The 26,245-nt window shown below is 38.2% G+C and overlaps 1 protein-coding gene across 1 annotated transcript in view; it reads left to right on the top strand.

Annotated features, from left to right (window-relative positions):
- TMEM2 (transmembrane protein 2) overlaps positions 1-26,245 on the top strand; it is an 81,610-nt gene that overhangs the window by 16,093 nt on the left and 39,272 nt on the right. The window contains exons 2-12 of the mRNA XM_005683745.3: positions 1,353-1,695; positions 7,660-7,800; positions 8,369-8,930; positions 12,359-12,528; positions 16,366-16,554; positions 18,285-18,454; positions 19,769-19,978; positions 20,282-20,487; positions 20,630-20,699; positions 23,734-23,862; positions 25,647-25,735. Coding sequence (XP_005683802.1) covers positions 1,365-1,695; positions 7,660-7,800; positions 8,369-8,930; positions 12,359-12,528; positions 16,366-16,554; positions 18,285-18,454; positions 19,769-19,978; positions 20,282-20,487; positions 20,630-20,699; positions 23,734-23,862; positions 25,647-25,735 — 2,267 coding nt within the window. The 5' untranslated portion in view covers positions 1,353-1,364. The remainder of the gene's footprint in view (positions 1-1,352; positions 1,696-7,659; positions 7,801-8,368; positions 8,931-12,358; positions 12,529-16,365; positions 16,555-18,284; positions 18,455-19,768; positions 19,979-20,281; positions 20,488-20,629; positions 20,700-23,733; positions 23,863-25,646; positions 25,736-26,245) is intronic.

Raw genomic sequence — 26,245 nt, 5'->3', positions numbered from 1 at the left:
ACAGACTATTTTCTTGGGCTCCAAAATCACTGCAGATGGTGACTACAGCCATGACATTAAAAGGCACTTGCTCTTTGGAAGAAAAGTTATGACCAACCTAGATAGCATATTAAAAAGCAGAGACATTACTTTGCCAACAAATGTGCATCTGGTCAAAGCTTTGGTTTTTCCAGTGGTCATGTATGGATGTGAGAGTTGGACTATAAAGAAAGCTGAGCACCGAAGAATTGATGCTTTTGAACTGTGATGTTGGAGAAGACTCTTGAGAGTCCTTGGACTGCAAGGAGATCCAACCAGTCCTTCCTAAAGGAAATCAGTCCTGAATTTTTACTGAAAGGACTGATGCTGAAGCTGAAACTCCATTACTTTGGCCACCTGATGAGAAGAACTGACATGTGAAAAGACCCTGATGTTGGGAAAGATTGAAGGCAGGAGGAGAAGGGGACGACAGAGGATGAGTTGTTGGATGGCATCACCGACTCAATGGACATGAGTTTGAGCAAGCTCTAGGAGTTGGTGATGGACAGGAAGGCCTGGTGTGCTGCAGTCCATGGGGTTGCAAAGAGTTGGACACCACTGAGTGACTGAACTGAACTGAACTGAAACATGTATGCTTGCCTTTTGGAACTTGTTAGGACCACCTTGTGGCCCTCATATTACAGATAGACTTTAACTTCAATTTGAAAAGCTTTACAGTAATTATACTCAAGGGTGAAAACCTGATTCAGTGTCACCAAGGTACATTTTAAAAATATTAACTCCAGGGCCCTCTTTCCACCCACTGAGCCAGAATCAGTGGGGTGGAGAGCCTAGGAATATAAGCTTCCCTTGTGAATCTTATGCACAGTTGAGAAAAACTGCCCCAGAACAGTGGTTTTCAACCAAGATGCCCATTAGAAAATCTGTGTCATTTAAAAGATATGGTTGCTTGCCTCCTGACAATATTTGGGGTGTGGCATTGGGCATTAACATTATCAGGTGATTATAGTGTGTAGGGTGGAGAAGCAGTGGCATTAGAAGCAGATCACTGAAGGTGGTTGTTGACATAGTTTAATATATCAGGATGTAAGCTGACTTGATATTTTCAAAAAAGTCATTACAGTGGTGACTGGCGAGAAGGAGGGAAATGTTTTTGCTTCATGGGTACAGAGTTTCTGTTTGGGATGATGAAAATGCCCTGGAAATGGATGATTGTGATGGTTGTACAACATTGTGAATGGATTATACATTTATAAATGGTTAAAATGTTAAGTTTCGTGTTATATACATTTTACCACACTAAAAAAAAAGGCATTACAGTTCTCACATTTCTGAGCCTAAATTTTTGTTTGTTTGTTTGTTTCTTTTCACAGTGACGGTGTATCATGCATGCCACTAATTCCAGGGGACACTCCCCTGCTTTCCTGCAACCTCAGAATGGAAACAGCCATCGTTCATCTGGCTATGTTCCAGGGAAGGTTGTCCCACTGCGTCCCCCTCCTCCTCCAAAGAGCCAAGCTTCAGCCAAATTTACCTCCATCCGACAGGAAGCCCAGGCCAGCTTTGCTTTTTCATCTGAGGAACAGCAAGTCCAGAGAGAGCGCCGAAAGCAGAAGAGGCACAAAAATACTTTCATTTGCTTTGCTATTACTAGTTTTTCATTTTTTGTTGCCCTTGCAGTCATTTTAGGAATATCCTCAAAATATGCTCCAGATGGTGAGTGCATGTAGGAGAAGAAAGAAGGGAAGGAAATAGAATAAATCCTGAAATATCTTTTGTTATCTTAAGTTGGCCCTAGCTAACATATATAATTAGATAATAGGAGCTATAACTTCTTATGAATGAGAGCAATTGTTAAAGGAATCCATTGAAAATGATAAAAGATTGCTCTTCCTTTCCATTTTGCCACTTTGCTCCAGGGCTCAAGACCTTCTTGGAACATTTCTTTTCAAAATAGTAATTTTAAGAGTCTTTACTGAAATCTTGTGGTGGCACAATTTCATCTTTTGTAATAGGGATGATTTTCAGATTGCCACAAGTTTTTAGTAATAAGAATTACTAAATGCAGTGATAAAGTACATTTAATTGGGGAAAAAAGTGAAAGCGATAGGATTTGTGTTCTGCCATTTGAAACCAATTGAGGGGACAGTTCCAAAAGAGAAGCTCCCAGTATTTTTGAGGAATAATGTGTATCCTTAAAGGAAAATATCCATTAGTGGGTATAAGTTCTGATACACTTGTCTTCATAGTTAAACTTCATTTAAGGAGATTTTAATTTCTTAAATGGTTTTTGCTTTTTGAGTTGGTAACATAGCAGTAATTGGAATGATATTGTCGGTCAGCCTCAATCTAGTATTGCTAAAATGTGTGTGTGCTTAGTCATGCCTGACTCTTTACAACCCTATGGACTGTAGCCCACCAGGCTCCTCTGTCCATGCGATTTCCCAGGCAAGAATAACTGGAGTGGGTTGACATTTCCTCCTTCAGGGGATCGTCCCAACCCACGGATCGAACCTACAGCTCCAGCGTCTCCTTCATTGGCAGGCAAATTATTTGCCTCTGAGCCACTTGGGAAACCCCAGTACCAATGAAGACTGGCCTTATAATACACCCCATCCATCTCTAAAAATCAAAGGGCTCAAAGCTGTGGAGAAAGCAGACTAGGACACCAGGATTAGCACCATATTGGTCTGCACTTTTTATCGTCTGCAACAGATTTTTGTTGAATTCAGTTCAGTTCAGTTGCTCAGTCATGTCCGACTCTTTGCGACCCCGCAAATCACAGCCTCCCTGTCCATCACCAACTCCCGGAATTTACTCTAATTCATGTCCATCGAGTCAGTGATGCCATCCAGCCATCTCATCCTCTGTCGTCCCCTTCTCCTCCTGCCCCCAATCTCTCCCAGCATCAGTCTTTTCCAATGAGTCAACTCTTCGCATGAGGTGGCCAAAGTACTGGAGTTTCAGCTTTAGCATCATTCTTTCCAGTGAACACCCAGAACTGATCTCCTTTAGAATGGACTGGTTGGATCTCCTTGCAGTCCAAGGGACTCTCAAGAGTCTTCTCCAACACCACAGTTCAAAAGCATCAATTCTTTGGCACTCAGCTTTCTTCACAGTCCAACTCTCACATCCATACGTGACCACAGGAAAAACCATACATAGCCTTGACTAGATGGACCTTTGTTGGCAAATGTCTCTGCTTTTGAATATGCTATCTAGGTTGGTCATAACTTTTCTTCCAAGGAGTAAGCGTCTTTTAATTTCATGGCTGCAATCACCATCTGCAGTGATTTTGGAGCCCAAAAAGCTAAAGTCTGACACTGTTTCCACTGTTTCCCCATCTATTTCCCATGGAGTGATGGGACCAGATGCCATGATCTTCGTTTTCTGAATGTTGAGCTTTAAGCCAACTTTTTCACTCTCCTCTTTCACTTTCATCAAGAGGCTTTTTAGTTCCTCTTCACTTTCTGCCATAAGGGTGGTGTTATCTGCATATCTCAGGTTGTTGATATTTCTCCCGGCAATCTTGATTCCAGTTTGTGCTTCTTCCAGCCCAGCGTTTCTCATGATGTACTCTGCATATAAAGTTAAATACGCAGGGTAACAATATATAGCCTTGACGTACTCCTTTTCCTGTTTGGAACCAGTCTGTTGTTCCATGTCCAGTTCTAACTGTTGCTTCCTGACCTGCATATAGGTTTCTCAGGACCAGGTCAAGTGGTCTGGTATTCCCATCTCTTTAAGAATTTTCCACAGTTGATTGTGATCCACACAGTCAAAGGCTTTGGCATAGTCAATGAGGCAGAAATAGATGTTTTTCTGGAACTCTCTTGCTTTTTCCATGATCCAGCAGATGTTGGCAATTTGATCTCTGGTTCCTCTGCCTTTTCTAAAACCAGCTTGAACATCTGGAAGTTCACGGTTCACATATTGCTGAAGCCTGGCTTGGAGAATTTTGAGCATTACTTTACTAGCGTGTGAGATGAGTGCATTGTGCGGTAGTTTGAGCATTCTTTGGCATTGCCTTTCTTTGGGATTGGAATGAAAACTGACCTTTTCCAGTCCTGTGGCCACTGCTGAGTTTTCCAAATGTGCTGGCATATTGAGTGCAGCACTTTCACAGCATCATCTTTTAGGATTTGAAATAGCTCAACTGGAATTCCATCACCTCCACTAGCTTTGTTCATAGTGATGCTTTATAAGGCCCACTTGACTTTACTTTCCAGGATGTCTGGGTCTAGGTGAATTAGTGCCTTCTTAAATGGATGTAACATTTGAGAAGTATTTTACTGGTTATAGGCTTCCCTGGAATGAATCAGATGGTAACGAATCTGCTTGCTATGCAGGAGACCTGGGTTTGATCCCTGGGTTGAGAAGATCCCCTGGAGAAGTGAATGGCTACCCACTCCAGTATTCTTGCCTGGAGAATTCCATGGACAGGATCTTGGCGGGATACAGTCCATGGGGTTGCAAAGAGTTGAACATGACTGAGTCACTAACACGCTTTCACTTATGGGTTATGACTCAGAAACATTAGTCTATTTGGTTTTCATGGATGATTTAGGGGTCTTAGAGACTTTAAGGTTTAGGGGGAGGTAATTTCAATTCTTATAAAGAAGTAGACCTGAAGTAAGAGAGATGTTCTTTGACTTTTTTTTTTTTAATGTATATGTGTTTGTTTGTTTTTTCTTGAAGTGTAGTTGCTGTATAATGTGTTAGTTTCTGCTGTACAGCAAAGTGAATCAGCCGTACGTATACATGTATTTCCCTCTTCCTTGGATTTCCTTCCCATTTAGGTCACCATAGAGCATTAAGTAGAGTTCCTTTTGCTATACAGTTGGTTCTCATTAGTTATCTATTTTATACATAGTAATGTATGTATGTCAATCCCAATCTCCCAGTCCATCCCACCCTACCTTCCTTCCTTGGTATGTCTCTATTTCTGCTTTGCAAATAAGTTCCTCTATGCCATTTTTTCTAGATTCTAGGTTTTGTGTTAATATAAAATGTTGCTTTTATCTTTCTGACAGAGTGATGTGGAGGTGTCTCTCAACATCTTTGTTGGCCAAGCCAGTGGGCCGCATGAAGAACTTGCGACATTGCTTTTCATTGCACGTACCATTGACTTTCTTTCCTCTTTTCTCCAGAAAAATAACCAAGTTCGCTGCTGTTGATTCATTCTTTCCAAGCAATATACAGTAAATGGATGCTAGATTATGGAAAATCAGAGCTAAAATCTGTGGTTTTAATTGACATTTTCATATTCCAGCTAAGACAGTGAATTGGTGATGTGGTTCCTTGAATCAACATTTTTTAGTTTCACATTTTGGCAGTATAAGGGCAGAATATCAGTGGAAAGATCTGGCGCTGAAATATTTCAGAATCAGCCCTACTGTGGTTACTGCTGTTACATAACTTTAATAATGGATCCCACTATTCAATAAGTGGGTAGCCAAGAAGGTGGGGCTGGCTAAGCTATTTTTTGATGCTTTCTGCAGACTGCATGTTTTCTCATTAAATGTACTTTACTGGAAAAAAACAGATTGGAATTTTGGGTGATAAAAATTTTTTAGTGAATATAATATAAATATTTAAATATTTATAAACAAGAGGAATTATATAAGTATTATAGTAGGCTTTAGATCTTTTGAGATTAGTTTCCTTCTGGATTTTCTTCTCTAACTGGGTCCATTGCTTGTTTCTTGGGACCTACATTTGCTTGTGATATGATGGAGAATTCCAGTTAAATGTTTTATGGGTGGAGAGGGAGGAACAAGAAAAGCTCAAGAAATACTCAATATTAAGTCAGAATGAATTTAAGATGGTTCTTGTTTCTTTGAAAAGTTTGACTATTCTTAGTATATTAGTGATGATCATTGATTTATCAGAGTTAAATTTCAGTGATTATAAAGCTGCTAGGACAAAAATTAATTCCATGAAGTAATTGCCAAGGTCTTACCTAGTAGGACTAATTTTAATGGTAGTGGTTACTATCACCTCAAAGAGAAAGCATAAACCAACATGAATACTTAGAAATAGATGTTTGCATTAGTGGTGTGCAAGTTCAAAACAAGGAATCACAGTTTACTTCCTATAAAAAACTATGTCTTTGTGATGTACGCAGTATCTCTACTTTTTCTCACATTATCCTGTAGTATATACCTTCCACCTTCATACAAGTGTATCCTGTCCTTTCTAATCTTTGCTTAGTTTAAATGTAGGTGACATCTGGCTATTCTAAATGAGCAACGAAATGGACTTGGACCATAAGGGATATTTGCATCGCTAGCGTTCATATCTCCCCTTCATGCTCCTCTTATTTAAATTCTGTCCACTCTTTGGGGGTCTAGGTCTGCTCCACTGAAGCTGTCTCAGTTACTCTAGTGCCACCTCTCCTTTCTCTGAGCTTTTTTGCATCTAAAGAAACTACCATATTTTTCAGTATTATTTCATACAAAACTAGATTATATACTCTAAGGGCTGTGAGCTCATTCTAAATTTTATATATTATGAACTTCATGAATTTTACACTATCTAGTCCAGAGTGGACAAATTGGTCCTCCGTAACTACTTGGTCATTAATTGGTCAAAATTGATGTGATAATGGAGAGAGTAGCATGGAAACATATACACTAACATATGTAAAGTAGCCAGTGGGGATTTGTTGTATGATTCAGGAAACTCAAACCAGGGCTCTGTGACAATCTAGAGGAGTGGGATAGGGTGAGAGGTGGGAGGCAGGCTCCAGAGGAAGAGGACATATGTATATCTGTGGCTGATCTATGTTGCTGTATGGGAGAAATCAACACAATATTATAATTATCCTAACATTAAAAATAAATTTAAAAAAATTGGTGTGATATTTTTTTTCTCTCTCTTCCAAATTATAGCAGAAATGAAAGGTCTCATGCATTAAATAGCTTTGGCAATGCAAAATACTTTTTGTATTTTCATCATCATCTATTCAAGAGGCAAATTCTAGCAAAGGAACACTGCAAGGAAAGTAAACGTCATTTCTTAAAGGGGAACTTTCATATCAGTCAACTTGCCGAGTAGTCTTGGGTTTGGCTTCTCTAATCTGTAGTTTCCTCATCTCTGAAAATGAGAAGTCATGTTTTTGGCCATTTGCCTCTTGCAGTTTTGTTGGGGAAATGTACATGTCTGAAGATACCTCAATTTATCAGCAGCTGCCTTTGTGATAAAGGAAGTGCCATTATCACCTGCTTTATGATTCTCCAAGCATAGGAAGGAACCTGGGAAGACCTAATATACTTATTGCTTAGCAATTTTCCTGTTTTTTTTTTCTTTTTTTTTTTTAATCTATCAGTATTGTGAACTTATTTTCTTTTCTAAACACAATTCAGAGTTTTGCCTCTTACTGTTGATTTGTTTCCAGGGTAGATATTTCAGGGGAACTCTGTTTTTACTGGACTCTGACCCAAACTAGGTGGCAGCAACTTGCTTTTGTGGTGAAACCTTTTTTATGTTTTGAGGAAGTAAAGGATTTGACATAGCTCTGCTTGGTGGGATGGGATAGGAATTCCATCGTTATGGAAAGAAAATATGTCAGCCCATTACTTGCAAGTTGCAATAAACAACAGTAGTACTTGAATTTGGCTGAAGGTATTTTTGTGTCTTGTTGGTTTAATGGGGTATTGATGTTGCTTTGTTTTATAGAGAATTGCCCAGATCAAAACCCCCGTCTCAGGAACTGGGATCCAGGACAAGATTCTGCAAAACAAGTTGTTATCAAGGAAGGAGATATGTTTCGTCTGACCTCAGATGCCACAGTGAATTCTATAGTTATTCAGGATGGAGGTGAGGAACCGCCCCTGTCTATGGGAACAGCAACATTTGATGTTCTTTATGTAGAAAACTATTGTTGGCATTTAGAATGTGGTGTCACTCTAACTGTGGAGACAGGAAAGATTCCTAAGTTAGAACCGTAGAATTCAACAGCTAGAAGGGCCTTAGAAATCACTCAAGTCAAGACCATTGATTTATACAGAAAGAAAGAGCTCCAGAAGGTCATCTCTCATAGCTAAATCTTTGTTACAACTATGGAGAGTGATGAGAGAATTAAGGTAGGATATAGGTAAAAATGAGATTCAGATTTGTAGAGTCTTAGATATTTTTCTATAAATGATTTACCTTTAAAGTGAATGGATTGAAATTCTTACACATGGGCATGTTTAGCGTGTTGAGATACGAATTCTCCATTTCTTTGTTTTGAAAACAGATTCCATTTTCTAAGCAGACTTTTAGTAAATTCCTTCTCCCAACTTAACTGCGGAAGTGCTTTTTTCCCCTCTTAAGATGAAAGCTATTTCTCTGTATCTTAGAAAGATATTTCAGAAACTGGCTTACTTAGTGTTATTCCCTGCAGGACTGCTTGTATTTGGGGACGATAAAGATGGATCCAGAAATATTACTTTGAGGACTCGTTACATCCTGATCAAGGATGGTGGGGCGCTTCATATTGGAGCAGAAAAATGCCGCTATAAATCCAAAGCGACAATTGCCTTGTATGGCAAGTCAGATGAAGGTGAAAGTATGCCAACATTTGGCAAAAAATTTATTGGTGTGGAAGCTGGCGGGACACTGGAATTACATGGGACACAGAAGGCATCATGGACGTTGTTGGTGAGAACTCTGAATTCTTCAGGCTTGACCTTTGGCTCCTATGCCTTTAAAAAGGACTTTTCCAGGGGCCTCAATGTGAGGGTCATTGATCAAGACACAGCCAAAATTTTGGAAATTGAGAGATTTGATACCCATGAATTCCAAAATGAAAGTAGGCGACTTCAGAAATTCCTGAGAGACCAGGATCCAGGACGGATTGTTGCCATAGCTGTTGGAGATTCAGCTGTTAAAAGCCTCTTACAAGGAACCATACAAATGATCCAGGACCGGCTGGGAAGTAAGCTGATCCAAGGGCTGGGCTACAGGTGGGCATGCATATCTTTTTTTTTTTTTAGCATGAAGATATATTTTACAACTTTTAATTTTTTTTTTTGACCGTGCTGGGTCTTCCTTGCTGCAAGGGCTTTCTCTAGTTGTGGCGAGCTGAGGCTGCTCTCTAGCTGTGGTGCTTGGGTTTTGCGTTTTGGTGGCTTGTTGCGGAGCACGGACTCGAGGGCCCTCAGGCTCAGTAGTTGCCGCTTGAGGGCCCAGTTGCCCCTCAGCTGGTGGGATCCTCCTGGACCAGGGATCAAACCCATGTTCTCCTCATTGGCAGGTGGACTCCCAACCACTGGACTACCAGGGAAGCCCCAAACATATCTTTTTTTACTTTCCTTCCTGCTGCGTATTAGAATCTGTGTCTGTGTGAGAGGAGAGTGTGATGGAGAAAGTCAGGTGTCAGAATGGCCACTACAATTTGGAAGTCTGGTTGCCTCTTGCTTTGAATTGGAGTTGAAAGGTTAGGGCCTCATTCTGAGCTAAGGTGTAAAAATTGTCTTAAAAGCATGAGGAGGGGTGGAACATGAACAGGTTTCTTTTTCTTTTCTTTCTCTCTCTTTTTTTTCTTTTGTTTTTTGAATCCTTTCATTTGAATCTTGTTTGATTGGCACTGTCCTGTGAGACCCTGGCACAAGTTGGAGGGCTAGGAAGTTCATCCAAATAGTAGTATTCATGCCTACAATTTATTCTTGTGTTCTTGTGCCATATTCTGATTAATCATGATTTCCTGATGCAGTTCTGGGGAAGTAGCTGGCTCAACATTTACAAAGAAAACAGAAGTTTTCTGCTTACTTTTCACAATAAAGTCAGGGGATATCTGCAGTGAAGTTAGCGAACTTCAAAACTGGCATGTTGAAATGATCTAGTTTCTCTTTTTTTCCTTTGGTGGTTGATTTATCTAGTTTATTATTTTTTCCTTTGGTCAGTGTTGGAATGGATGTTATCTATAGAAGTGGTAGAGAAAGTTAAGAAGACAAAAATTAGTGAAGAAAAAAGGTCTGTAATGGTTTTAAAGCTTTTTACTCACACGGAATATTTGTGGTTCAGTCGCTAAGTCATGTCCCACTCTGTGATCCCATGAACTGCTGCATGCAGGCTTCCCTGTCCCTCACCATCTCCCAGAGTTTGCTCAAACTCATGTCCAGTGAGTGAGTGATGTCATCCAACCATCTCATCCTCTATCGCCCCCTTCTTTTCTTGCCCCCAGTCTTTCCCAGCAACAGTCTTTCCTAATGAGTCGACTCTTTGCATCAGGTGGCCAAAGTACTGGAGCTTCTCTTTATGCTCATGTGCAGGTATTTCTACAATTGATAGACCTAGGAGTGAAGGCATGGTCTGCTCAGACACCCACTCTATTTCATTATCCAGTAGTACCAGAGATAATAACTTTTGTTTCCTTATGTCATTATTGTTCTGGATTTGTGTGATCATTAGCTCTGAATGTTTTGTTTACCTTTTAGGGTAATATTCTCCCTATTGTTTTCAAATTCCTTTTAAAATATTGAGGCTGATTTGACGGAGAAATTAGAATTGTGATCCTTTGCCAATGTTCCTTTGCTTTGCCATTATCTCCAGGGTACATAAACATGCCCCTTTGAAGATAATGTTCTGGCACGTTGAAATTTTCCTCAAGTGGAGGAGGGAAGTAGGAGTGTTTTGGAGATAGTGTCAGTAGAATAGAACATTGTTTTGCAGTTGCTGAGGCAGTTCTGGTAAATAAAGAAAGCCTCTGATAGTCTTTCTCTCCTTCCCTCATATAGGAGATAATAAACTGAAGCATTCTTCATTTGATTCTTTCTGCTGTATCAAAGAATATAAATAGAGCTATAAAGCACAGTCAGCCAAAGAGTAGCTAATCCATGCAGGGGCGGGTGTGGGATTTGTAAGGATGTAGGCATGCATTGGTTAACTTTCATCTGTGAATATCCAGCCATCTGTCTAGCATAGATTATATTTGGCATTTTTTCCCTCTACAATAGGAAGCTGAGATTTTTCTTTTCATGTTTTAAACCAGGAGTCTTAAGGCTAATTTTCTGATGTTTTGTCTTTGTTCTTTCTTTCTTTTTTTTTTGAATTGACTTTGATCATAAGCTTGAGCAAAGTTCCTGGAATGTTTATCACAGTATCACAGTAATAAAATGGTGTTTTTCAAGTGTGTTGCTTTCAACAAATAGATATAAAGCATATAAAATTAAAAACCTGTCGAATAGTGATTCTATAGCTTTAATAATAGTAAACTAATAACCCAGTGGTCTCAGCTTTGTTTGCACACCTGAGATCTTAAAAAAACCCATGCCCAGGGCCCACTGTACATCATTTACATCCGGATCTCTGAAGCGTAGCACATCCTCCCCACTCCCCACTGGCAGTGTGTGCAGTCAAAGATGACACTTACTGCTTTAACCTCTGACCTGTGACTCAGGTTCTCAGTGTGGTTCCCAGCAGCATCAGCATCACCTGGGAACTTGTCAGTAATTCTATGACCCCACGTCAAACAGTCAGAAGGTGGGGCCCAGCAGTCTGGTTTAACAAGCCTTACATTTAATTCTGATACCAATGAAGTTTGAGAACCGCTGGTCTTAACTTGGTGGTTCTCCAGTGTGGCTGCACAGTCAGAGCATCTGGGAAACTTTAAAACAGACTAATTCTAGGCCCCACCTGTAGAGATGTTGGTTGCATTGGTGTGGGCTGGGTCTAAGCTTGGATATGTTTCTAAAGCTCCCATATGATTCTATTATCTAGTTAGATTTGAGAGCATTGCAGAGATAAGAGTGGAAAAGAGACCAGGCAATAATCGTTTAGAAAGAAATGGGGGCTTCCCTGGTGGCTCAGATGGTAAAGAATTTGCTTGCAATGCAGGAGACCCGGGTTCAGTCCCTGGGTCGGGAAGATCCCCCGGAGAAGGGAGTTGCAATCCATTCCAGTATTCTTGCCTGGAGAATTCAATGGCCAGAGGAGCCTGGTGGGCTACAGTCCTTGGGGTCGCAGAGAATCGGACACAACTGAGTGACTAACACACACTGTCCTCTAATGCAAGGGATGCGGGTTTCATATCTGGTTGGAAACTGACACCCCACATGTTGAGTGGCCAGAAGATTAGAAAAAAAATTAATAAAAAATAATGTGAATGAAAAGAGTATGAACTGAGGAAGTCAATGATTGATTGAAATCATAGTAATCAGTGTTTCACCTGTTACAGAACTGGACAAACAGGGATTTAAAATCCAGGTGCATTTCCTTCTGTGATGTCAGTTTTTTCAGTCAAGTTTGGGCTTGCAACCACATGGTGGAAGAAGAGTTGGAGGGATTGACAAAAATGAAATAGAATTAATAGCACCTGTCATAACATCTGTGTTGGGGATTTGGGTCAGTACCATGACAAATAATCAGTTGCACCTGCTCTTTTTCCTTCTAGGCAAGCTTGGGCTTTGGTTGGTGTCATTGACGGTGGCAGTACTTCTTGCAATGAGTCTGTAAGAAACTATGAGAATCATAGTAGTGGAGGGAAGGCTCTCGCCCAAAGAGAATTTTATACTGTGGATGGTCAGAAGTTCTCTGTGACAGCGTATAGTGAATGGATTGAAGGTAGGCAAGCACAGTTTATACTCTTGTTAATACGTTGGTAAGTATTGTGGCAGATGTTTTTTAAAGTGGCATTATATTCAAATGATAGTCTATTTTGATTTCTCAACTGGTTGAAGATGAAACCTATAGTTTTCCAACTTTAGTTGATCTTTTAGGCCGAAACAAAACTTTTTTTTTCTGGATTAGAAAATGATCTAGTTTAGGCATCCTCAGTTGGACATTGTTCTTCACTCTTGAGTCATTAGGTGTGGTTAATGGATTTCCTAGATTTAGATCCTAGATTTAGTTTCCTAGACTTACTATCAGTTGAACCAATCTGGATGTGATAGGGTGAGCTGTCTTTGATTATGTTCTGTGATAGTGAACTGGTTTTGTATGTTGGATCTTATTGTTATATAGCTCTATCGACAAATATTACCTTTGAACACATGCTGTGTAAACAAATTACTCATTTTCTTAGCAATGTTTCCTTGATAATTCAGCTACTATGTTTATCTTATAGTCAAACTGGAAAAAGTATAAAGTTAAAATTAATGTTTCACCCTATCATTCAGAGTTAATTAGCATTTAAAATCTATGTTCCCTCCCCTAGTGTTCATTTTGTTTAAACCTGCTTTCCTTTCCTTAAATAATATATTATAAAGTTATCTTAGGCCTTTACTTTTCTTCAGCATATTCTGAAAATTAGAATCCACCTTTCAGAAGAACTATCGTGTATAACAATGGTACTCTTTTTTTTTTTTTTTTAAAGGAAATTCACTGAAGAATTTCTGTGTTTTGCTGCTAGATTTTTTTGGCTCCAGGTGAATTGGCAGCCTCCTGTCTGTGCTTGCCCACCACCTTTCTTTTCCAACCCAGTATTATACCAAAATTAATGTGAAATGAGTAATTAAAAGGTGCTTTATTACATCTGTAATTACCCAGAAAGGTTTATTTTAGGCTGGGCACATACTTCTGTTTTTAGCAGTACTGTAGTAAAGTATTCACTGAAATGGATTTCTGGAGACAGAATGCCTGGGTTCATGTCCCAGCCTTTTGCTTACTATATGATGATGGCATATGACTTCAACTTCCTAACCCTTAGTTTCCTCATCTGAAAATGGGGATAATAATGGAAACTACCACATAGGGCTGCTGTGAATATCAAACATGAAGAATATGAAGTTTTTAGCACAGAGTATATAATAAGCACTCAATAAAGGTTAGCTGTTTTAACAGTAATGCAAACATGACTTGGGATATAACTGTATTTTGTATCCTTGTAATTAAAAAAAGAGTCTTTTGCTTTAAAACAAACAGATAAACCGTTCCTGGTATGTAATAAGACTTCCACATGCTCCATTTAAGCAGCCTTCTGAGTTTGAGGTGAGGAGATGGTATCTATTATGGATGAGGAGACTGGAATCAAGGCTAAGTTTCCTGCCTCCAAGACTATTGCTCTTTCAACCACATCATGGTTGCCTCTGGCAAAAAACATAGGTAGATGAGAAATATTTCTGAGCAGGAATTTGGACTTGCATGAAGAGTTTAGTGGAACTTCTTTCAGTAAGATTCCAGGCAGAGGATGACAAACTTGGAGTCAACATTTCCTTTTGAGAAATTTTGCTTACATTTTCACATTACCAATGACTGCTCATTTCTGGGAAAGTACACATTCTAGCTATCTATTGTAGGATATTGTTTGTGTTCTGTGTTAGTGTTTCCTATTTTCTGGAAGAGGTAGAAAGTCACTACAGGAAGCTAGGATGATGAACATATTTTCTTTCATACTTCAAGTTCATTAGTGCCAGTAGGAGATATCTCAGAAAGGATTTTCATCTACATCCAGAAAAGAGTGAAGAATTGTTGAATAATACAGATTTTCCTCTATGTAACCTTGCTTTTTTTTTTTAAAACAGAAACAAATTCCAATGATCTTTTAAGTTAAAACTTATTTATCTACAAATTTTTTAAAAAGCATCATTGAAATTTTTTATGAAAATAATTTAATGTTTCTTAGTTTCCCTTTTTTAGATAAATCTTTTTGGTTAAATCTGAAATTTGGGGTAGTGATTATCATTGCTACCATGATATTTTGGCTTATCTTTACTCTTATCCTGCCTGTTTTAGTTTTTAGGAAGGAAGAATGGTATCGAGGTTAGGAAAATTGGACTCTGAAATTAAATTAGCATTCATTGTGGGCTTTTTTTTAGCTATTAGATAGACTATCTTCTTTCAGCTATTAGTCAGATTCCCTGACCTTTGCTTCTTTTATCTCTAATGCATATAATAGTTCCTCTATCTCAAAGCTGTTTTGATGAAAGGTTATTATGTATGTGAAATTCCAACAATTGTTAGCTATCATTGATAGTTATTATCTTTATTTAGACAAAATTCCATTATGGGCTTTAGTATTTATGTGAAAGAAACATAATGAAAAATGCTTTACATTTATTAGGTTCCTTCCTTTTTTTTTTTTTTTCTTCTGTTTTGTTTTGGTGCTTTGTAGAAACAGGAAAGCATGGTAGATCAGTCTAGTGGAGGAGATTTCAGAACTTGCTCAGGTTAGATATTATCAAGTATCCCTAAGACTGTAAGAATATTTGTATTATTCTTTGTGTCTTGCCTAAATATCCTGCATTTTGATTCCTCTAACTTAAGTAAATGAGTTTTTTTTATTCCTATCATTGACTATTATTTTTTTTAAATTAAAAAAAATATATTTGTTTATTTGGCTGCACCAACTCTTAGTTGTGGTGTGCGGGACTTCAGTTATGGCATGCAGGATATGTTGTCCCGACCAGGGATCGAATCTGGGTCCCCAAGCGCTGTAAACTTGGAGTCTTAGCCACTGGACCACCAGGGAAGTCCCTCATCGACTTTTAGGGTCAGTATCTTCAAGTAGCCCCAGAGTAGTTTGTCAGTTAATTGGAAAGGTGATACTGAAATACAGATAGTAAACAGATATCTTTGAAATATGGTGTTTCCCCACATTTCCATATTTTCCATAGCTTCCATCTATTCCATATTCATTTGCATTAAATCAGGTTTTGGACCATGACAGATTATATCATGGACACTTTGAGAAGCAGGGAACAGTGTAGAAGCAGTGCAGAAGCTTCTGCTCTTGGTTGCATGTTAAAGAGTACAAGTTAGAGAGATGTTGGGTCAGCTTTTCAGTTTCCATCTGCCTAGTTGGGAACCAACTGTGAGTTTCAGAAGGGGGTCTCAGGAAAGATCAGAAATTAGTAGTTCCTGGATTGCAAGTCTGATGTTATCCCAGGAAAGGTGCTGTGTTGGACTGGGGCACTATCATGTGGCCTTTAGGTCACTTTGCAGATGATAGAGGGGATACTCATCCCTTCAGTAGGCATTTTATGAGTCTGCACTGTGAGACAGCAGTCAATACATGGTGGCTGTGCTTTGCTCTCTTCACTGATGTAGCTTCCAGGAAGGTGAGCTGTCTTCCCATTGGAATGACACTAATCACACCAGAGAAAAATAACAGAATAAGAATACTGGAGAGAATGGTTACTTCCAAGAGGATGTTTGGGAAGTCCAGAAAGATTTGCCTGAACTTTATAAGATGAATAGTATCTTGGTTGGTAAATTTAAGAGTGGATGGACACTGTAGACAGAGACTAAGTGATGAGCAAAGGTCTAGAAGTGAGAAATCACCTAAGGCCAGCTTTTATTCTTAATGTTAAGATTATGTGTGTTCATGTCCTATCTTTTCCTGTGCATGGGTCAGATTGAAGCATTGCTGACTTACATTTATCTTTTGATTTGTGAATTGGTGAAGGGGTTGATTTTAGAAAAAAAAAAAAAAATCACTTTCTTTCTTGCTTTTTGGTCTAGGTATTTCTTTTTCAGGTTTCAGGGTAGAGGCCATAGATGGAGTAAAACTGCACCTGCTGGATGATGTTAGTAGCTGGGAACCCGGAGATCAGATTGTGGTCGCAAGCACGGACTATTCCATGTACCAAGCAGAGGAGTTTACTCTTCTCCCCTGTCCTGAGTGCAGCCGCTTCCAGGTCAAAGTCAAAGGTATCAGACTGCTCAGAAGGCTTCTTGGGAAACACTCTTCTTGAGATATGATCCTTGGGATTCTTTGTTTTTCCTTCTATCGTCATTGTCATCATCATCGTCATCAATATTGAAGGTCTTAGCAGTGGGGTGCTTTGAACACTAGAGTCCCGGAGGATGTGAGATAAAAGTAGTCATTGAGCAATAATGTTGTTGTTAATGATGTATTATAGACAAATCAGTGTTTTTATGCCAGTTTCTATGTTTTAAAAAAAAAGAGATACAAACTAGATGGATTGAATTTTTTTTTCAAGATGCTTTCAAACTTTTTTATTAAATTTCTGCTATTAGATAATAGTAAACTAGATTTATTTTTTAAATAGAAGTGTCTCTTTTTTATGTAAAAAAATGAAACTCATGGTCTTTAAGTGTCTGCTTTCTTGGCCAGAAGTAGATCTCGAAAATATTTAAAATGAAACCAAAAAGATATTTTCATAATACTACATTTCCTAATAAAAATACATTGATGAATGTATTTTTTGAGAGAGAGCAATATACAATGAGATCCTTACTGTAAACTCTGTTTAGAAAGGATGACCGACATTTACCAGTTACTTATTTTGAGGCTGGTGATAGGCAAAGCTGCTTCCTTCATTGCCTCAGTTATGGGATTCATTGTGCATTCATTATATTGCTTTCCTTGCTTCTGTAATAAAAATTATGCATTACACATTTATGATACAAAACAAATGAATTTAGAGTAGCTATTTAATAAGTACTCACTCAATGGGTAATTTAGAACTTTCAAGGTTAAAGGAAACTTTTTTGCTTTAAAAAATGAAATTGACTCACTTGGCAGTTTTTCCTGCTTCACTCAGTGTTGTACATTTCCTTCTTGACCAGACAGGCCATAAGCAGAAAACTAAAAACTAAAAAATCATCATACCATCTGGCATTAATTTTGTTTGGAAATTCCCATTGTTGTTAACAAGTATACATGATAATGAATCGCCATTATTTGGTTTATTTGTGTCTTTCCTTCCTGAGTTTGTATAGTTAAGATCAGATAAAAGCTTGTTGGTAAAGTGTTTCTAAGTTTTTAGTAAAGGTAGGGATTTAAAAGTGCATAATAATATTAAAAGAAGAAGTGGAAAGAAAAGGTGGTTATTTCTGGAATGTTAATGTCCAAATGCAGGTTACTTTAGTTTTGAAGGAGAAGCAAAAAAAACTTTCCACCCTATTATCAACATCTACAAAACCATTAGCTTTCCTAGGTGCTGGCATGCACTTGGGTATTCATGTGTCCTCAGGGGAGTGGAACAGGAGCACATGGACAGGAAGCAGAGAGAGACAGCATGGATTCTTAGTTGGGGTCCAGATTATTGGTGCTGCTCAAGAGAAGACTGAGCTATTGGCTTGGCCAAAAAGTTTGTTTGAGTTTTTATGTAACATCTTCTGGAAAAACCCAAATGGAACTTTTTAGCTGACCCAGTACTTTAGGGAGGGGTAAGCTCTCTGTGTGTGGGTTTGATAGTTGGGAGTGAGGGTTAAGGGCATTGAGTGTGGGTGATTAGAGTAGAAAATCCATAAAATCCCTGCTTCCTGGGATTCTTTTGTTCTGAGGTATTGAAGAATGGAAACAAATAATAAATTTAATAATGTCTTGAAGTTATAAAGATTACTGTCTTTTTGATGTAAGTTTTATATTTTCTTTGTTCTGATGTTATTTTTGCCTTGCCCTCGTCAATCAGAAACGCCTCAGTTCCTGCACACGGGTGAGATTATAGATGGTGTAGACATGAGAGCTGAGGTTGGAATTCTTACCCAGAATATTGTTATCCGAGGAGAAATGGAAGACTCATGCTATGCTGAAAATCAATGTCAGTTCTTTGATTATGATACCTTTGGAGGACATGTCATGGTAGGCAAAAGGATTTGATGAATTCTTTGAAACTGTGACTGCTAAGTACATGTTTGACAAAGCTTTCAAGTTTTGGAATGACATCTTTATGGCTATTGATATCACATTTTATTTATCTTTCCAATGACAAGGAGATTTTAGATGATTAAAAGATAACATTATATCTTCATTTAGTTGATCTGGACTCTTAGTTAAATCATTTAAGAATTGTCCTGTGAAGAATGAAATCAGTTTATATTGGGAAGAATCAGTTATACAGACCGAAAAAAAAAAAAAAAAAAAATCTCAGTATCATGCAAGCAATCTCTGAAAGGATCTTTTTTTTTTTTTAAACATGATATTCTGAAAGGGTAAGCAGTAGTGATGTACAAATTCAAGATATGTTTCTGTAAAGATATTTTTTATATGCAGATTTTTTATTCTGTAAAGGTACCGAGCACTTATTATATACGAAATGTTGCTCTGTGTACTAATCTATTGGACTCTTGGGCTGCATTTTGGCTACATGAGTCTTAAAATCAGTTTTGTGTGTTGAGTAGGATATTCTTTTTGGCTATGTTTCTGTTACACTGATTTCTGAAATGTTGGTCAGTGTCATGACTTTGTTTTTAGTAGTATGATTGAAAATCCAGATTTATAAATATTGAGACTGCTTAAGTTGTGGATCATAGAGGCATTTTTTAAAAAGAACAGAAGTAAACAGCGTTATATGCTAACTAAATCATTGAAGGAGGATTTAGAAATAATTATTTATCAAACAAAAGTGGAGACTATAGAAATGAAAGAACAAACTGGATAGGAAATGACCAAAATATTTGAACAAACCCGCACATATATACAAAAATCATTTTTATAGCCTTCCTGGTTACCTTTCCTTGATTCCTAATAAGAGGCTATTTTTTTTTATTACTCTTTAAAGTATTCATTTATGTAAAGAAGCGTTTGCTAAATTCTGAGCTGGAGATCCAAGAAAACAGAATGTGAAAGAAAAATGCTTTCATGTCTGGTCTCCTTCAGATATTTTCTATTAAAACAATATTTTGGGGGAATTTCCTTGGTGATCCAGTGGTTGAGAGTCTGCCTTCAAATGCAGGGGACTCAGATTCGATCCCTGGTCAGAGAACTAAGATCCCACATACCACAGGGCAACTAGAGAGCCCATGCACCCAACAAATATCCTGCACGCTGCAACTAAGACCTGATACAGCCAAATAAATATTTTAAAAAAAAATGTATTTTGTTACTTTGCTTCTGAGCTACTTTACCCTAAGCTACTTTGCTTATGTGTTAGTTTGATTTTTGGTTATCTTATAGATAAGGAAAAATTTTACTTCAGTCCATCTTTCTCATGTGGAATTGAAACACATGGGTCAGCAGCACCTGGGGCGGTACCCTGTTCATTTTCATCTGTGTGGAGATGTGGATTACAAAGGAGGGTACAGACATGCAACATTTGTGGATGGCCTATCTATTCATCACAGCTTCTCAAGGTGCATCACTGTGCATGGGACAAATGGCTTGCTGGTAAGTAACCTCATATTGTGCTGATACATTTTATGAAAACAGTCACCTCTCCTTCATTCCCATGACTTGGCAATTTTATACAAGTAAGCTGTTGGACCACAGGTCTTATTCTGTCCTGCTTTCCTGAGAATTCTGCTGTTTTTCTCTGTTCTCTTAAGAGGTCAGTGAACCTTGACATTTGACTTTGCCCCATCAGCTAAGATGAAAATTTTTTGCTTTTGTACTTAGCATGCTTCATGAATAGCACTTGTCAACCACAGCCAGTCTTGTTACCAATGACATTATACACTTGTATTTTGGCAGATAAAAGACACCATCGGATTTGACACACTGGGTCATTGTTTCTTTCTGGAAGATGGTATTGAACAGAGAAATACTTTGTTCCACAATCTGGGACTCCTTACCAAACCAGGCACACTCCTTCCCACGGATCGGAATAACTCCATGTGCATCACCATGCGGGAAAAAGTATTTGGAAATTATATCCCTGTGCCTGCCACTGACTGTATGTGAGTAATTGGTGGAGTGAAAAGCTCACGTGTGATGGCTTAGGCCTGTTGGCTTTTGGGGGATATGTTTAGTGGGAGGTTTTTAGAAGATGGGATTTTTCCTGACGAATATTTAAATCACCTTAAAAAAAATGCCTTTCAGGGCTGTTTCAACTTTCTGGATTGCTCATCCCAACAATAATCTGATTAATAATGCAGCTGCAGGCTCACAGGTAAATAACACTAAAGTGCATCGGTGTTTTTTTGCATTCTTGTTTGTAAGTGTCCTGGTTTATATGTCTATGCAACAGAGTATGTGGTAGTCTAACTCAAGCACCTTGCTTTCTGGCACTGCTTATTTTAGCCTGCTCTCAGAGCAGGCTGTGGTTGAAATGGTTCTTCTGTTTCTTCACATCATTTGCGCCAGTTAGTATTTATGAGTGTACAAAGACAGATGCTAAATGGAAGAAAAGAGGGAGCTAGTATATCGGGTTATCATGTCATCTCCAGAGTGTATTTTTAGTGTATTATGTACAATCCTTCTGGCTTCTCCTATTTCAATCATATGTTCATGAGTAAAAAAAGCCTTATGAGACTGGGTTGTTCTGTAGAATATTATGACAATGGTCATTCTGGTCAAAGGGGCATATCCTTTTTGTTAAATATGACGATTTTATACACTTGGAAAATCCACCTCCTTAGTAGAGCAAGGACTCAACTGTGGGCCTTTATTTTATTTATTAATTTATTTTTGGCTGCACTGGGTCTTCGTTGCTTTTCTATGGCTTTCTCTGGTTGGAGAAAGTAGCCCCGCTCTTTATTGTGGTGAGTGGGCTTCTCACTGTGGTGGCTTCTCTTGCTGTGGAGCACAGGCTCCAGACACACGGGTTTCGGCAGTTGCACCATGTGGGCTTGGTAGTTACTGCGCGTGGGACTGTGGAGCACAGACTCAGTAGTTGTGGCACACAGGCTTAATTGCTCTGGGATGTGTGGCATCCTCCTGAATGAGGGGTCGAACCTGTGACCTGTGCATTGGCGGGGGGATTCTTAGCCACTGCACCACCAGGGAAGTTCAGCTGTGTGCCATGTACTAGTTATGTGCCTTAAATTGTTTCACATACACAGGGATAATTTAAGAGAATAAATGAACTATTTTTGGATGACAGAAATGTCTCCTGGATAAACTTGGAGAAATTTACATCTGTAATTGAGTGTTTTTATAATACAGCTGCTAATTTATAATGTACAAATGAATCTTTAAGACATAATACTATTATGATTATATCTGTGCTGAAAACTACAGCACAGAAATATGAGCTTTGCAGCAAAACCTGAATATTCATACACATACATCATGGCTATTAACATTTTAAAAAGGGAAGGAATATCTATCATTGTTTTCCAGAATAAAGGAAAAAATTACCTGAAGGGAGTATTTCTTCAAGATAGCAAGAAAGCAGGTATCACTGGGTGATGGTAGAATTTATATCTGTGGTTTTTCTTAAAAACATAAAGCATAGGAGTCTTACTTGACAGGGCAGAGACCTGGACATTCAGTCATTGCAGTCTTCTATTCATTCATGTTTCATCAAATATTTGTTGAGCCCATATAGGATTTGTACTGAGAGTTTCTAGTTGGAAGATGAGATTTTGGGTAGAGGTGGCCAAGGATTTGATGTGCAGTCTTACCCCAGGATCATCTGACCTACATTACATTACAAATGAACACAGGGCAGAGACTCCTTTCAGCTATTTTCAGAAGTCATGGCTTGCAGATCAAAGTAATTGCAAAGAGTCCATGAAAAACGTAAGTTGAGGTTGCCAGACACCCTTATGAGGGCTCATTTGAGAAAAGAAGAAAGCAGGTGTTTCTCTAGTCCCATCTCTTATATGTTCTTCTCCCTTTTCATTCTGTGAGTTCTTTTTTTTCTGTCTAGAAAAACTGCTCCTGTAAAGCTCATGTTTTGGCAAGGGTTTTCCTCCCAAAGTAAGTCAAACCCTTTTTTCTTGTACCTTTCCACTGCCTTTTACAAAGCTCCCTTTATCTGTCTTGACACCACAGTGTTTTAACAGGAAACAGCTGCTGCCTCCTTATCCCCCTTTTTCCATCCCCCAGCCCCAAACTCTACTGCGTCTTGGGAGGGTTCACTGCCCTTAGTTTATAAGGCTATGGTGTGGAGCCTTCTTCATAGCCCACTGAGTCTGTTTTGTGCCCAAAAGCATAGAGGTGGCAGACACATTCTTCAGAGGAGTTTGTTTTTACTGAGACCTATCTGTAAAGTTTTATCCTGGAAAAATGCCAAATACTGCTTTCATTTTGCTGATATGTTTTCCACAATTCATCTATGTTCCTAAAGGACTTTGTCAAAACTAGTATAGTACTTATTGCCTCTATGTTTCCCATTACACTATGAATTCTTTGAGAATAGGCTATTGTATACCTGGCACTAAATGAATGTCTGCTAAATCTGAATCGATACTGTAATTTTGGACTATACATTTGAGTTTTAGCAATCTGCTTAATCAGTGTTGATGTGAAGTTGTCCTTCACACTGGGCTGATTTTTAATTGTAAAATAAAAAATTGTCACAGAGATTAAGAACATTTCATTTTAATTTATTTCCCATTTTGAGTGTCAGAAAATTTCAAACTCTTCCGCTGCTCCAGTAAAGGTAAGTAACACTGAGACTGAACAGACAGGACCCAGACTGAGACAGCATCCTGATTCATGCATGTGGTGGTTTTTTCTCTTTGGCAAAAATTTGCCTCAGGATAGGAATGGCATTGGAGTTGTTTGAAAGAAGTCAGTGATTTCTGTGTGTTGATGGATAGTTGTTTAATAGGTATGACTCATCTATTGATCAGGTTTGGAAGTAAATAGAAAAAAAACCCCATATTGCTAAAAGGCTATCCTGTCCTGGTCATGTGAAAGGAAGGGAGGCTTGTTTGGTTCTAGTTCTGCATGACTTTTTAAAGTTAATGATAGGAAAGTTACTTTGAATAAAATTTTGGTATCAGCCAGTTTTTTTGTCCCATCTTAAAAGCAAAATTAAATTTGCTTTAAAAAAAAATCAAACCTGATACACTGCTTTGAGAGTTGGCTACATGAGTGCACAACTTTTTAAAGTCAACTCTGAACCTGAAACAATGAATAATTCGTGTTAAAAAGATTAAACTTGTTTGTGAAATGCTTAGTTTACGTGAGGGTGTTTCATAGAGTGGTTTTATAAAAGGATGCCTTTAATGACCTTGCCCTTTTAATTATAGGATGCTGGAATATGGTATTTATTCCACAAGGAACCTACGGGGGAATCCAGTGGATTGCAGCTCTTAGCAAAACCAGAACTCACTCCACTGGGAATATTTTATAATAACAGGGTCCATTCAAGTTTTAAGGTAGGTTCCTAAGTTTTAACAATTGGTATGTGTAATTTACAGGGTAAAGGATGGACTACTGTGATTACAACTGAGAGATGTTAATACTAGTTAGAACTTGTCATCAGAGAAAGTAATTTGTGATTAAAAAAGCTGACTCTTAATCCTGCCACATTCAGGATGTATAGACAGCTTTCTGTTTATATACAGACAGAAATAAATGCTGCGGCACACATGTGCATGCAATCTGAATAATTATAATAGTGGACTTGAACCATGAGTCCTCATCCTCTTTCCTTCCGCTCACTTTCCTTCCAATCTTTAATATCATTGCATGTTTCTAAGGATGTACACATTAGTATATTGTATGCTTCTGGGGCTTAAAAGGCATATTTTCTCTTCTCTCAGTGCTGATGGAATGTCCTATTGGACATTTAATATAGTTATGTAAACAGTGAAATATTGTTTAAGAGTATTTGACCTAATTTAAAATGATATGTAGGTCAAATATATGAAAGGCCATTTAGGAACTCTGATTTTCATGGTGTTTGACACTTAACCTCCTTGGAGATAAAATGCATCTGGTTCATTTTGTACTCTTGAGGCATCTTGATATTTTTATTATGTGAACAGTGCCCAAATTCTTTCCTCTGATGTGATCCATGTCAAAGTTCAATGAATAATTTCCCTTTATGAAACTCAGAGGATCCTTTAAAAACCTAAGTGTGACATAATTTGAAGAACTTAGAATCACTTGATGAAGACTTAAGAGAGGAAAAAGCTTTACACAGAATTGTGATATTTAGGAACTGAATAGTTGATTAAGAGTGGTAATAATTGAAAACAGCACTTCCAAGTAGAAGTCCTCAAAATTTTGAAATTATTGGTGGTATTACAAAAAACACCTTATTCTAATTAATTTTGTAATATCATGTACCATGAGGAAATGTAGTATTCCACTATATCAATTTAAAATAAAAGATATTAGATCTGAACAAAGGGTGGATTGTTAGATTTTAAATTTAAATTTGTTAAATTTGAGACTACAGTATTCTTTCTTAAAATGCAGTGGATTGCACACCCTTTATTAGAATCCCATTGCCTTGACTTTTAAGCATACTGACTCCGCATCGTCGGGCATTTGCTTCTCCTTAGTCTTCTTCCTCCCTCCATATATTTCCTGATAATCCATCTAAGATTGTTTTTTCCCCTCAGATGTGCCATGCTGTCTCTCATCCCCAGAGGTTTTGTACAAATGATTCCCTGGAGCGCTTTCCTCGGGGTTCCTTAGATGTTTCCCACCCACTCCCTGCCCTTCAGTCTCTGACCTGGTCTTCTGTGTGGCTGGTTCCTTCAAGTGTCAGCTTTTGAATTCAGGACATTCCCTGGATTCTCTCTCTTGCCTGCAGAGAAGGTCTCATCTTGGTGCCTTTCTTATGTGCTGCCAAAGCATCATCTATTTCCTTCGTTATATGCTTGCTATATTGTGTTGTAATTGTTTAGTTAATTGCATATCTTCCTCCTCGTTTATGGGGTAACAGCAAAGACCCTGGTTTTCTGGGTGACAAATAATTCTTGGTGACCCCCAAGGTGGGCACTAAAGAAAGGTTTGACCAAATGGGTAAAATTATTAAAAAAAAAAAAACCAATAAAGTAGCCATTTTTGTAATACTTTTGTTTGGCTGTTTACCTCTTCTCCCTCCTTTTTTGGTAGATGTGATAAGTTAAAACTTATTTTCATGTATCCTATATGTCATTATAACTTGGGATTTATATTCATTTCAGTCCATTATTATGTTTTCCAGGCTGGCTTATTTATTGACAAAGGTGTCAAAACAACCAATGCTAGTGCTGCTGACCCAAGGGAGTACCTCTGTTTGGATAACAGCGCAAGGTAGAACTGGTCCTTTTGAGTCACACTCGAGCCATATCTTGTCAAAGTAAAACTTTCTGAGTTGAGCCATTGCCCTCTTTTCCAGTAACAAACATAGTTAAACTGAAGTTTTTAAGGTTTGTAGGAGGGTTTTGAAAAATCATTTATTTTGCTGTTCTAGGTACTGTGGCTGGGCTTTTTATCTTAGTGAGATGCCAAAGAAATGGATGCTTCTTCTCTTTTTGACAGTTGCAAATTGATGTTAGAAGGAGTTGTAGAAAGAGAAATAAAAAGAAGAGAGATATGTTGAAAGAGGGTCCAGATTTGGCCTACAGTAAAATATGATTCATTGAAAAACAAGCTAAGATGTTTTAATATAATCCCTGAAAACCAAGGAATATGTAATTTATTGTTAGTGGTCAAAATGGAATGTTACATTAAATCTATTTCAAAGGGAAAAGTCTCAAACTTGATCAAGCTAGTTCTGGTTCAGTTGTTTGTAGTCTCAGATTCACGTCATAGTTGGGCTCT

The sequence above is a fragment of the Capra hircus genome, chromosome 8 (assembly GCF_001704415.2).
Source record: "Capra hircus breed San Clemente chromosome 8, ASM170441v1, whole genome shotgun sequence".
Classification (NCBI taxonomy): Eukaryota; Metazoa; Chordata; class Mammalia; order Artiodactyla; family Bovidae; genus Capra; species Capra hircus.
The sequence above is the reverse complement of the archived record's forward strand: the minus strand, read 5'-3'. Positions and strand labels throughout refer to the sequence as shown.